The sequence below is a fragment of the Cyprinus carpio genome, chromosome B4 (genome assembly GCF_018340385.1).
Source record: "Cyprinus carpio isolate SPL01 chromosome B4, ASM1834038v1, whole genome shotgun sequence".
Lineage (NCBI taxonomy): Eukaryota > Metazoa > Chordata > Actinopteri > Cypriniformes > Cyprinidae > Cyprinus > Cyprinus carpio.
In genome coordinates, this window is record NC_056600.1 from 12,132,102 (window position 1) to 12,144,125 (window position 12,024).

The window sequence follows — 12,024 nt, forward strand, 5'->3', positions numbered from 1 at the left end:
CACCTTCTAAAAATTCATCATCATACAGCATCGACTACCACTCACTGGCTCACAAAACTGTTTCTGTTGGTACATGACAGTTTGATTCCCTGTAAGAGGTTAGAGACTGTTGAAAAAGATAGAGATGGTTCTAACAGACAGTTGTCCATTAGTTCTGAGAAGCTCTGGTATCCGAAGTTGCCGTTTGAAAGCAGCCATCTCTGCCAGAGAATTTGGGTGGTTTTACGGCAGTCTTAATGGTCTGGTTACAGCTGTTTAAAAGGAGAGGTCTGGCTCATAATGCTTCAGTAGGACTTCTCATAAAATACTAGAGGCTTCTGGACTTTCAGAGGGTGGATCCAGACATGCTAATTATGTTGGGGGAGAAAAATGAAAGAAGGACAGTCATGGTGTTTGGAGGACTGATTTGAGAGAATATGTGAATATATAAACCCAGATGAGCACACCCACATTCCAGCATTGGGGAACAATGCAATAAAGGCAGTGGCCTGCTAATGTAATTTTTCAGCAGCATGACAATCAGCCGTCTCTAAAATAGTACTGCTTTTCCAACAAATATACTGTAGCATGCAATAGTCAAGGACAATAATCAAACATGTCAAAATAAAACAATCACCATCACTTGTTGTCTTGGGTCCTGAAACAAACCCAGTTAAGAACCATTGGTGAAGCCGTCTAGCTTAACAAAGTCAAGCTACTGTACAATTACTTCTTTAAAGGGATACTAGTTGTCACCATTTACTCACACTCAAGTTGTTCCAAACCTGTTTCTTTCCTCGGCTGAACACAAAAGTAGTTTTTTTGAAATATTGGTAACCACACGGGTGATGGTAGCCATGGTAGCTGCCGTCAACTGTCTGGTTACTCTTTGGTTCTTCAAAATATCTTATTTCCTGTTTAACAGAATGAATTCATATAGGATTGGAACAACTTGAGGGTGAGTAAATGATGACAGAATATATTTTTTGGTGAAATATCCCTCTAACACTGCCACATCCACACATCCCAGATCCCATAATGCCTTTTATTCACACACAAATACAAAGAATAACCCCTTCCACAGACACTATGCAGCCCAGCTAAAATAGACATGGTAATCTAAGCCCCGCATATCTTTAACTGGCACTGAATGGTAGAGCGGAGCCCGTATCCTCCATTACTGCAGTATGATTACAGAGCTCTGGCATTCGCTTCACCTCGGGATGAATAACCCTCCTCATGAATGAGCACAGCCAGGAATATTCTCTTTCCCTCTCTCTCTCTCTCTTTCTCGCTCTTTTGGTGTCTCTGTCAGCTTTGATTTCTCACTTCCTTTCAGAAAATATCCAAGAATTTCACAAATGTGGAACTGTGGCTAATATATGCTGAATTTAAAACGGCCAGGGAAAAATGTCTTTGTTGCACTCAAAATTTTCAACACAAGAAGGCTTGAGCATGATTTATTTGTACTTACAAGACAGAAAACCAGCGTATTAATAATAAAGACAAGCACATAATGAATAACACAATGACTACATGTCCCATGATGCTCTGCTCCATCTACGCTACGTGTAATCAGTGACGTAACAGAAGAAGCCATGTGCACTGTGTGTCACCCCACTGAGCTGCAAACGGGCTTTATCAATTATAGAGGACACAGAGGAGAGGTAGACAAAACAGAGCTCCACTATAAATAGACAGACATCAAATGCATGACGTGTCATGGCTCTTTTTAGACACAGTGTGTTCAAACTGTAGTTCAGACCTCCCTCCCTTTCTCTCTCTAACTGATAAAGATCTAACAGACTGAATCTTATGCCAGGATCATATTCTACAAAAGTACACAAACATGGACATGAATGCTTAGCCAATGCATTGAAAGAGTAACATATTCTATCAAAAGTGTTACCAAATTTTTTTATTCACTTTAAGAATATAAATTTATACAGTTACAAAAAATATTTCAAACAAATGCTGTTCTTTTGAACTCTCTATTCAAAGAAATCATTTTGAACTATATGATCTAACTATAAACAATCGATTCAACTATAGTTTGGAGAAATCCAAAAAATGCCATTTTCTCCATGGTTTCTACATAAACACTAAGCAGCACAACTGTTTCAAAATGTGCTAATAACTAACAAAAAAGGATGTGACACTGGAGTTTGGAGAAATCCAAAAAATGCCATTTTCAAATAAATTAAAAATATCAAATAAATGCAGTCTTAGTAACCCAAAGAGACTTTTTTCAAAACATTATATGGTCACAAATGATCCCAAACTTTCAAATGGTTGTATACATACTTTTCTTTAGAACTTAGCAGGATGATAAAGTTATTCATTCAAATGCAATACATGTAACTAGATTTAAAAATATATATAGAAGAAAGCCAAATTATATACAGAAGATAAAAAAAGCCTATGATATCCCACAGTCCTTTATGCGAACATCTAGGCAGTTAGCTCATGACAAAAATACTTTCGACAGAGTTGTTGAAAGTAATTTAGTCATTAAGTTTCTAAATATCACGTTTCAATTCCAATTATTCAGAGAAATAAGCACTGCAGTAATTAAATATTAATTTGCTTATCTCTAAAGCTCACTTGAATTTGTTCAAGATCATTAGACGTGGCGTTGCGATGCCATGGCAGCTTTAGGAAGGCTTTCTGGAGATCACTGACAGTTTTGTTTCCCAGAATGAAAAGGTGAGGCTGTATCCTCCTATTTCTCTGTATTAGCTTCTCTCCCCCTTGTGCCCTCTCTTTTTTTCTGAGGCTTTAGGTGAATAACAAGCCTAGCAGAAGATGCTTGTGTGTGTGCGTATCTGACCCCAAGTACACTAACAGGCCAGCATGTTGTCTGCAGTGTGGATCTCAGACCGCTTCCAGGTCATTATTGTGCCTCACTTCTCATTTGCCATTTGCAGGCTTTGCCCACAAAACAACCACAGCAAAGGTTTCCAGCTCTGCCTCAGAACAGACCAACTGCAGCTAAACTCGCCTCAAAAACTGCACAAACAAGTCATTAAAACTGAAACAGACACAGAGAGTGAGCGAGAGCGAGCAAAGGTCTGTGGGCAATAAGACAGACAGGAGGGGCTGTACCAACACGTTATGGTGTGGACACTGAAACCATGTCAGCCTCAGGAAAACAAAAGACAACTATTTTGAGATATACTACTATATTTTGAACTGAACATCAATGCTAGCTTTGCCAAGCACCCAAAATTGAGAAATTGTTTGCTTATGATTGCCTGAATGTAATAAATTGGTCCAAAGCAGACTATAGAATAGCTGTTTAATCTCAGGCAGTATGATCACTAGATTGGGTTGTTGTCGCACAACAGGAAATGGTCCTTTTCTCTCTGACAAGTAAAGCTATTGCAACATGCCACAACACACGGCAGGTGAGAGAGAGCTGGCTGCCATGGCAACCCTCCCATAGATTCATAAGCAAGAGAAGAGGCCTAAGTTTTGTTGTCATCACAGACGTATTCAGGACACACACATATTGAAGTGTCTCTTACAAATGAGTTGTGCATTTTAACACTGTGTGTTTCTCTATAAGGTTGCTCCGTTTCTCTACAGAAAGGCCCGCCTCGAAAACACTGTGTTTTCCTCTGGGGTTTGGCATAAGCAGCTGCAGAGAGAGTGATAAAACTGTTGTATACAAGGACACGCACACACTCAACATGCCCATATTCACATATGCACTCTCACACACACACATGCCGTTTCCCCTGAATCTAAAGCACGCTGTCCTGCAGCATATTTCATCATTAAATTTCAACACTTAATCCTCTGCTCCAGTGACTCCAGCTCTCTCGCATCATTTCAATAATCTGCATCTGTGGTGAGCGTCCAAACAAACACACACATGCACGAATGTGAGCCAACCAACTGAGTTTGGGCAGACAAAATAGGGAAGGGGCACAGTGGTCAACCAATTGACTAGTCATCCAACAACAGACAATTTTAACATTTTAAATATTTACATATTATATATATTTATTATATATTATATATACATATAATATATATTAGGGGAGTAACGGATCACAAAATTCACGGTTCGATTCGATACGACACAGTGGTGTCATACGTTTTCGGTAAGTTTACGATAATGTTGATAATGTTCGATAATGATAACGTTTCAATGTTGGAAAATATTTCTGTTGTAAATCATGAAGGCGAGCCAATAGATATCACATAAGTAATGTGCAAACTTTGTGCAAGAGTTATGGCGGTTGTACAGATTGTGTCAAAGCAGCTTTACAGTATTAAATAGGAAAACGCGCGTCAATAATGCAAAAGGACAATAGTAAACACTCAATTTTCAGTTAAAGGCAATTCATCACTGAATTCAGTGATGTCATCATCCAGCTCAGTTCAGTTTTAATAGAATCTGTGCAATCAAATCTGTGCAATCTGTGTGTTCATGTACTCATATATTGAGGTGGCAGAGGTTGAAAACACTGTAAGCTTCAGTAGGCCTACTGTATGTGTAGTAAATGAAATGGCATGTCTGTGCCATTAATTTCCACTAAGGGGTGGACTGGGGAAAAAAAATAGTCCGGGAAATCTCACACTCATATACCCACAACACATTCTGAAACATGGACAACCCTATTTTTTGTATTAACATAAAACATGTTTAAATCCTTAGGTTGGGGACATGCAAAATATTTAAAAGTTCTCTCCTGAACTGCACCTTCACTTCCATTTCTCTTTCCATTCTCTTTATTTTGCCCTGATATCTATTTCTCTCATGACTTTAATACTCAAGATTTAACAAAACTATACTTTCTAAATTGCCTTCATGTCAAAATTAGTACATCACTACAACATCTTTATAGAAAAATCTTAATACTGAACATGAGAAATGTTTTTACCTTATAAAAATTAACCATGCTTTTACCATGTTTGGTAACTAAGTATATTAACAAAGTTTTTTTTTCCTTTCTTTTAAGTGGGCAAATGAATTACCATTTTTGTTGTGTTGTTGTCTGCCCTAGTTCATTTATTTTTACTACACATTCCATGGTTACACTATGGTTAGTGTAGTTTGTTGTGTTGTTGTCTGCCCTAGTTCCCCCTAAACCTATAATAAAACATTAATACATTGTTGTGTTGTTGTCTGCCCTAGTTCCCCCTAAACCTATTATTAAATATGATTATTTGTCTGCTAAATTACTACTGTAACATTACAATAGATAATAATGATGTCCTTTATACAGTATTTTGAGTGATGATGAGCAATGGGCTGCTGCTGCTTAACTAAGTAAACAAAGACAAAACTACAATAGCATATTTACAGATTAAACTGACCTGCACTTGAAACCCTGAACAGTAGTTTTGCTTCTCTGCTCCACCTGTGTGCTTCCACAGTCCACTCCATTCTATCTCTCACATTGATTACTCTGATCCAAACCATTTTGCGGAGGCGCGGAGAGCGCGCGAGACGAAGCATTGCAGTCACAACTAACCGATTCATGATTTATTAGGGATTTAATTATCAAATGGCAAATTCAGAAATAATCGCTTTAGTACATTCGGCAGGCAATTATACAATAATAATATTAAAATAGCGGGCCAAATCGGCTGCCAGGCCACCAGGAATTGTCCTGGTTCTCCCCGATGTCCAGTTTGCGCCTGATTTCCATAGACACGCAGAATGTGCAGGGTTCATATATTGTCTTTTTGTGGCATAATATTCAAAGACACTAGTCCATATCATGTTTTGATTCAAGTGTACTGACCTACTTTTGATTTATTTGTCTAAAATGTGGCATATTCCGTCCACGTTATTGGGCTATAGGAATTCTGTTTTTATGACTGGATTCTATGAACCAGTCTGTGTTTTCTGCAGTGCGGAATTATAGGGCCGTATGTCTCAGTGCAATTTGTGAAAGAAATCAGTTAAATCTGTATGTGGATGTGTGTAAATATTCAAATGTAATCCCTTTTGTAATCGTAAAAATTGTCAGAAAATTTTCATAAGTAACTGTAATTAAATTACACATTTTTTCTTGGTAACTGTAACTGATTACAGTTACATTTATTTTGTAATTAAATTACATAAAGCCATTACATGTAACTAGTTACTCATATATATATATATATATATATATATATATATATAGATATATATATATATATATATATATATATATATATAGTGTTGGGGAGTAACTAGTTACAATCAATTATTTAATGTAATTGCGTTATGTAATTTAATTACAAAATAAATGTAAAAATTTTTTTTTTTTTACTAATTAACCAATCACTTATTTAAATGTGATATTTTTAGAAGTCTGTTACTTTGAAGAAATGTAGAATGACAAGCCTAAATAACTGTCTATTCACCAATACAAAAGGATGGGGAGAATAAGCAAAAGGAGAATGAACAGGCTGAGTCGTATCTAAAGGATAACATGACCTTTTCCCCACCACCATCTACCATTCATAGACAAATTGAAGCCTTTTCCACCAGCCATCACCATCGACAACCTGTAATCTGAGCCGTCATCCTAAAACAACCTGTCTCCACTGCCTGAACAATTTTACAGTGTCTGAATCGTGCCCTTTGAACTGTGCATCTCCTCAATGGCGTCTCCAAGGGCCGAAGAATTCACTTCAGTGCACACCTCATGGCTAAATGCACAGAACCCCATCAGATAACGCACACACTTCGACCAATCTACACACAGGCACACACTTTCCCCTCTGTCCTTCACGCAGTGCGCTGTCAGCCAGACTTCCTGTGCCAGGTCTGCTTCAAGGTTAGCTGCTCATTGTATTGAGTGAGTGGCTGAGGTTCTCTCAGCGGCAAGTGGGCCTACTGGATGCATTATCACCTCGGCGGGGGAGCTTATCCGGCCCTCCCGGTCTGCGTGAAGCGGGCCACCGCAAATGCCTCACACGAAAGGATTAGAAGCCTGTCGACTTCACCCCTGGCTCGACACGGATGCACTGACCGCAATTAATAGGTTTAATTTCACCTTTTTTGACATAGCTACCGGCCAAAAGAGAAGACTGAGGCCTCGGCCATATGGTCTTTTTATTATACGTAAACACTGAAAAGCATCATGAGGGGTTTTTGAAAGGATAATGTAGATGTCAATGAGAAGAACTAAAGGGATTGGAGAGCTTTAAGCTAACGTGTAAAATCATATGTGGTGGCCACGTTACTGACTGAAGTCCTGCAAGTTATTAAAAACAGTTATTATTACACAACATGATTTTTGGCAGAACAAAACAAGCACGTTGACCAATTTCAACTTCCTGAGTAACAAAGTAATCTTTTAAGTACTAGTGCAACAAAATGAAGGACAAAGAATATTATATATTCTTTATATAAAAGTAAAACGATTAATCAAAATAAAAGTTTTTGTTTACATAATATGTGTACTGTGTATATTTATTATGTTATTACAATATTATTACAAATACACACACATACAGTATATATTTTGAAAATATTTACATGTATATACATTTATATAATTTATAAATATATTAAAAGTGTACACACAATTATGTAAACTTTTATTTTGGATGCGATTATTCGCAATTAATCATTACTTTAATTTAGAAGCAATTAATCACAAATAAACAATTAAAAACAAATAAATATTTTTAAAAATTTTTATTAATTTTCATTAAATAATGAATCATTTGACAGCACTAATATATATATAGATGTTTTTATTAATTTTCATAAATCATGTTTTTATTGTGTTATGCTACTACTTTATTAATCAGCAATAATTATTAATTATTAAATAAAAAAAAAAAAACAACAGCATTATTAATAATAACAACAATAAAGCATAAAAAATCCATTATTTAATAATTAATAACATTACTAATATAATAAATAAAAAAAAGGAGCTATCTGACTTTGCAAATTAACTCTTCATATATATATTTGTGTGTACAAAAGAGAAAATCAATATTATAAAATAATATGATAAATAATATGAATTATAATATAATTCATATAATGTAAATCTTAATCAATTTAAAGCATAAATTCCGTTATTTGTACTAGGCACATATTAAAAAAAGAGAGAGAGACACATGGGAGAGGGAGACAGAGATGGGTGAGTGGATGAATGAAGAACAAGGGAGCAAGAGGGGACAAAGAGGTTCCAAAGTCCCAAAACCACATCTGGTCTGGGGGTCCGCCACAGTGCCAGGGGTGCTGAACAACTGCTGCAGCAAACGCAGCAGTTTCGTGTTTTCAGCTCTGTGCTCTTTATGCTGATGGCTGTGTGTGTGTGTGTGTGTGTGTGTGTGTGTGCACGTCATAAAAATGTGTCTGTGTGATATTCTCTGGAGGGTTTAGTGTTTACTGCTTCTCTCTGGGGTTTGGCTACAGCTCTTTCTTTTAACGCGGTGAGACACAGAACATTCTGCCATTGCACCTCCTCTCGGAGTCAATCACACTGCGAACACTAACTACAGTTAGAGAACCACAGCCATGCTGAATGCTGTAAGCCTTGGATTATCCTGTACACATTTAAAATAAATACCTGGTGGGGATTCTGCTGTCATGTTCCACCCAAATAATCCTAATACCAACATTTACATTCAGAAAATACTGCATTAAATGAAAACAATCAAACACAGCAACACGCACACAAAAGAGATACATCTCAGAACTTTCTAGTCTCAGCAGGTCTACATTATCTACAATGTTGTCGTTTTTTTATTCAGCTGTACTGTTGAAACAAGCCACTTTAAGACCCCAATGATGTCACAGTTTTCTTTTTCATGCATGTGCTTATGTATTTCCAATTAAAACAAAATTTGGGAAGGGAAAATTCTTTTTCAATAGCCAATAAGCTTAATTTGCAACTTGCTAATCAGTTACAGGTGGTTTTAGAAGAGACATTCTCATTTTACAGACTGGACAAAAATCCAGTGCAAGATGAGTGATTTGCCTTATTGCTCCAATTTCCCAGAATAAAAAGACTGCAAATGTATAAATTGCTTAATGGATTTAGTCAACATTTTAGAGTTCATTAGCATGTAAATGCCAAAACCATCAAACACGCATCAAAAGCCACAAAACTCTCATTTTGATTTTATGGAGTCTCTTTTTTGAACCAAGTTCCCGTACATCTATCTCATGAAAGACCAGAGTTGCTCCAGATAATATTTACTTTCCGTGATGAGCTCGTCTTCAGCTAGTAAACAATTTACTGAGTGTGACGTGCTGGCGGCCTATAAATCACCATGCAAAAGGGATGGTAATAAACTCATTTTCATTGATTAATGACTGCCAGTGTGGACTATTTTCTTGTTTTGTCTAAAAGGCAACAGTGACATCATCTGCTGTTTTCCCGCAGAGATCTGCAATCACCGAAATGGCAACTAAAAGGTTTCTGTGTATGTGTGCATGGCTATGTTTGTCCGTCTGCCTGAAAGAGAACGTCACTGTGTTGTCTGTCTGTTCCCTGGAGATTTGTTTGGCTGCACACTTTTGTTCGTATCTGCAATTTGGTGTCGGTGTCATTTCGTCAATTATAGTCTCTAACAAGACATGGATTTTTTTATTGGAATGGCCCTCAGAAACATCCTCATTACCTAAAAGGCATCACTGAGTTGTCTTGATGCATCAGCGCTCCATCTCCAATTACATTAGTCTCAAAGTATATTTTTGGATGGATTTTGAAAAAGCAGCATGTCTAATTAAATGGCTAAAGGCCCATTCACACCAAGGAAGATAACTATTAAGATATCTATGAAGTTTTAATAATCATTCTAACTCTTTGAAAACAGAGTATATACTACCATATATATATATATATATATATATATATATATATATATATATATATATATATATATATATATATATATATATATATATATATATATAATAATATATAAATAATATATATATATATATATATATATATATATATATATATATATATATATTTATTATATTTATATATATATATATATATATATATATATAGCAAATATCATATATCAGCAAATCAGAATATTAGTATGATTTCTGAAGGATCATGTGACTAGAGTGATAATGCTAAAAATTCAGCTTTGAAATAACAGGAATACATTACTTTTTAAAATATATTCAAATAGAAAACAGTTATTTTGAATAGTAAAAATATTTGTAAAAATGTATTGTTTTTGCTGTACTTTAGATCAAATAAATGGTGAGCAGTAGACTACTTTAAAAAACATAACAAAAAATGTACTGTTCAAAAACTTTTGACTGATAGTGTACATGCACTCATAATAAACACAACATTATCACGTATTGGTGTGGCCACTAATTTAGTTATATTAGGCTATAGTTATCTTTCTTGGTGTGAACAGGCTGGAAAGTTCCAGAAAAGCATTTATCACCACCAAAATGGCTCCTCTCTTTCCTTCTTCAGGGATGAAATTTTTGGGACAGGACTAGTCTGTTATGCCACGGATTTTCATCCACAGCCAGATCCAACTACAAAACACACCACCACAATAACAAGAATGCGTCAAATTGGAATCCTGCCTTTTGGCAAAGATTTGCCCGTCTGTAACGTCAACACCCTGGAGGTTTAGCACTTGAGAAAAAGAGAAAAATGATACTCTCATTCTCTCTCTCTCCCTCTCTGTTTGTCTGTCCCTCCCTTGCTGTCATGCTCTCTCTCTCTCTCTCTCTCTCTCTATTTTAATGTTATTTTCTGCTCTGTGCAGTGTCTGGCTGGCCCTTGGATTTGTCTCAGACACGGCTCCTCTGAGGCACAGTCAGAGAAGAGGGTACCGGGCCGAAAGCCCCTGCACCGCATCATCCAATTACCCCCGACAGCCTCTGCCTGTGCAGGGATTCCCATGGCCCTCTCTGCCTGCGCCGCTTACCAACCGTTCCTCTCTACATGCGTCAGACACAACGGCAGAAGACTGAACTCACTGGATCTAACGTTCTTACAGAGCGGGATGTAGTGGACCACGCTCTGATCTTCTCATGTGTCATAAAATAGCCAATGTCAGCAATTACTAAACAAGACTTGACAGACCTCTGAGTTTTTTTTTTTTAGAAGCGCACAACTGCGATGCAATCCTTGGATCAGTCAACTCGGTTTCTCACTCTCCTGCAAAAGAAACATGAGTCCTACCTTTTTCAGACGACCGCCTTTGGTCCCCACAAAGGCCAGAGAGTGGTTCTTGTACACGTAGGCGATAACCGATGTCATTTTGTCATTGGATACGGAGAACAGTGGAATTCCGCGTACCATCTCCGAGACGCCGAGTGGGGCGTTCATATCCAGACCACAGAAGTTGTCATCGATGGTGAGGAGCTAGAAAGGAGAACGATAAATAATGTTTAATTCATCTATTCATAGTAAATCTGCATGAGACTAGTCAACTAATGGGTTATAAAGTGGCTAGTTGAGTCAGTTCTAGTTTAGTAGAGAAATGTGATGAATATTAGCAAGGATATGGAAATTGCTACAAATGTTGCAGACAAAGCCATTTCTGTTTTCCTTTGACTAGTTTATGATGCAACATGCATGTTTACTAGACCATTAGCAAGGCAGCTTCACAGCAGATACATCATTGTCACTTCTTAGCAACAATTCAGCCAGTCATATCTAAAATAGGGTTGTGGGGTTTATCTGATATAAGACCAAGTGCATTTATCATTTCAGGTGGAAAAGCATGTTTAAAAAACATCTTTTAAATGTGGCATTTCAGGTGATGCCGTGCGACTTTATGTGACATGTAACATATGGCTGGGAAAGTTGCCAGTGTCAGCCAGAATGGAGTGATTTACAGCTTTTGATATAGAAATAATAATTTGGTAATGCTTCCATATTTCAGTCTGCTGCGTGGGCTTTGGAAACAACGGCATCCATTGAAACAGCTGCACAGACCTCAGGATAAAATGTCAAACAAATCGAAAGCATGATTAATGATGCCCAGGGCTTTGACTCATTGAGGGCATGAAACCATAACACTTCTCAAGCACTGCCAAATATGATACGCTCACGGCCTTTAATTCATTCATGAGTGTCTCCT

General features: G+C 36.9%; 1 protein-coding gene across 4 annotated transcripts in view; it reads right to left on the reverse strand.

Annotated features, from left to right (window-relative positions):
• The window catches only part of LOC109084906 (plexin-A4), a 202,418-nt gene that overhangs the window by 162,180 nt on the left and 28,214 nt on the right, over window positions 1-12,024 (reverse strand). For all 4 annotated transcript variants that reach the window (XM_042722756.1, XM_042722757.1, XM_042722759.1 and 1 more), the window contains exon 3: window positions 11,121-11,303. In XM_042722756.1, the coding sequence (XP_042578690.1) occupies window positions 11,121-11,303 (183 nt within the window). The remainder of the gene's footprint in view (window positions 1-11,120; window positions 11,304-12,024) is intronic.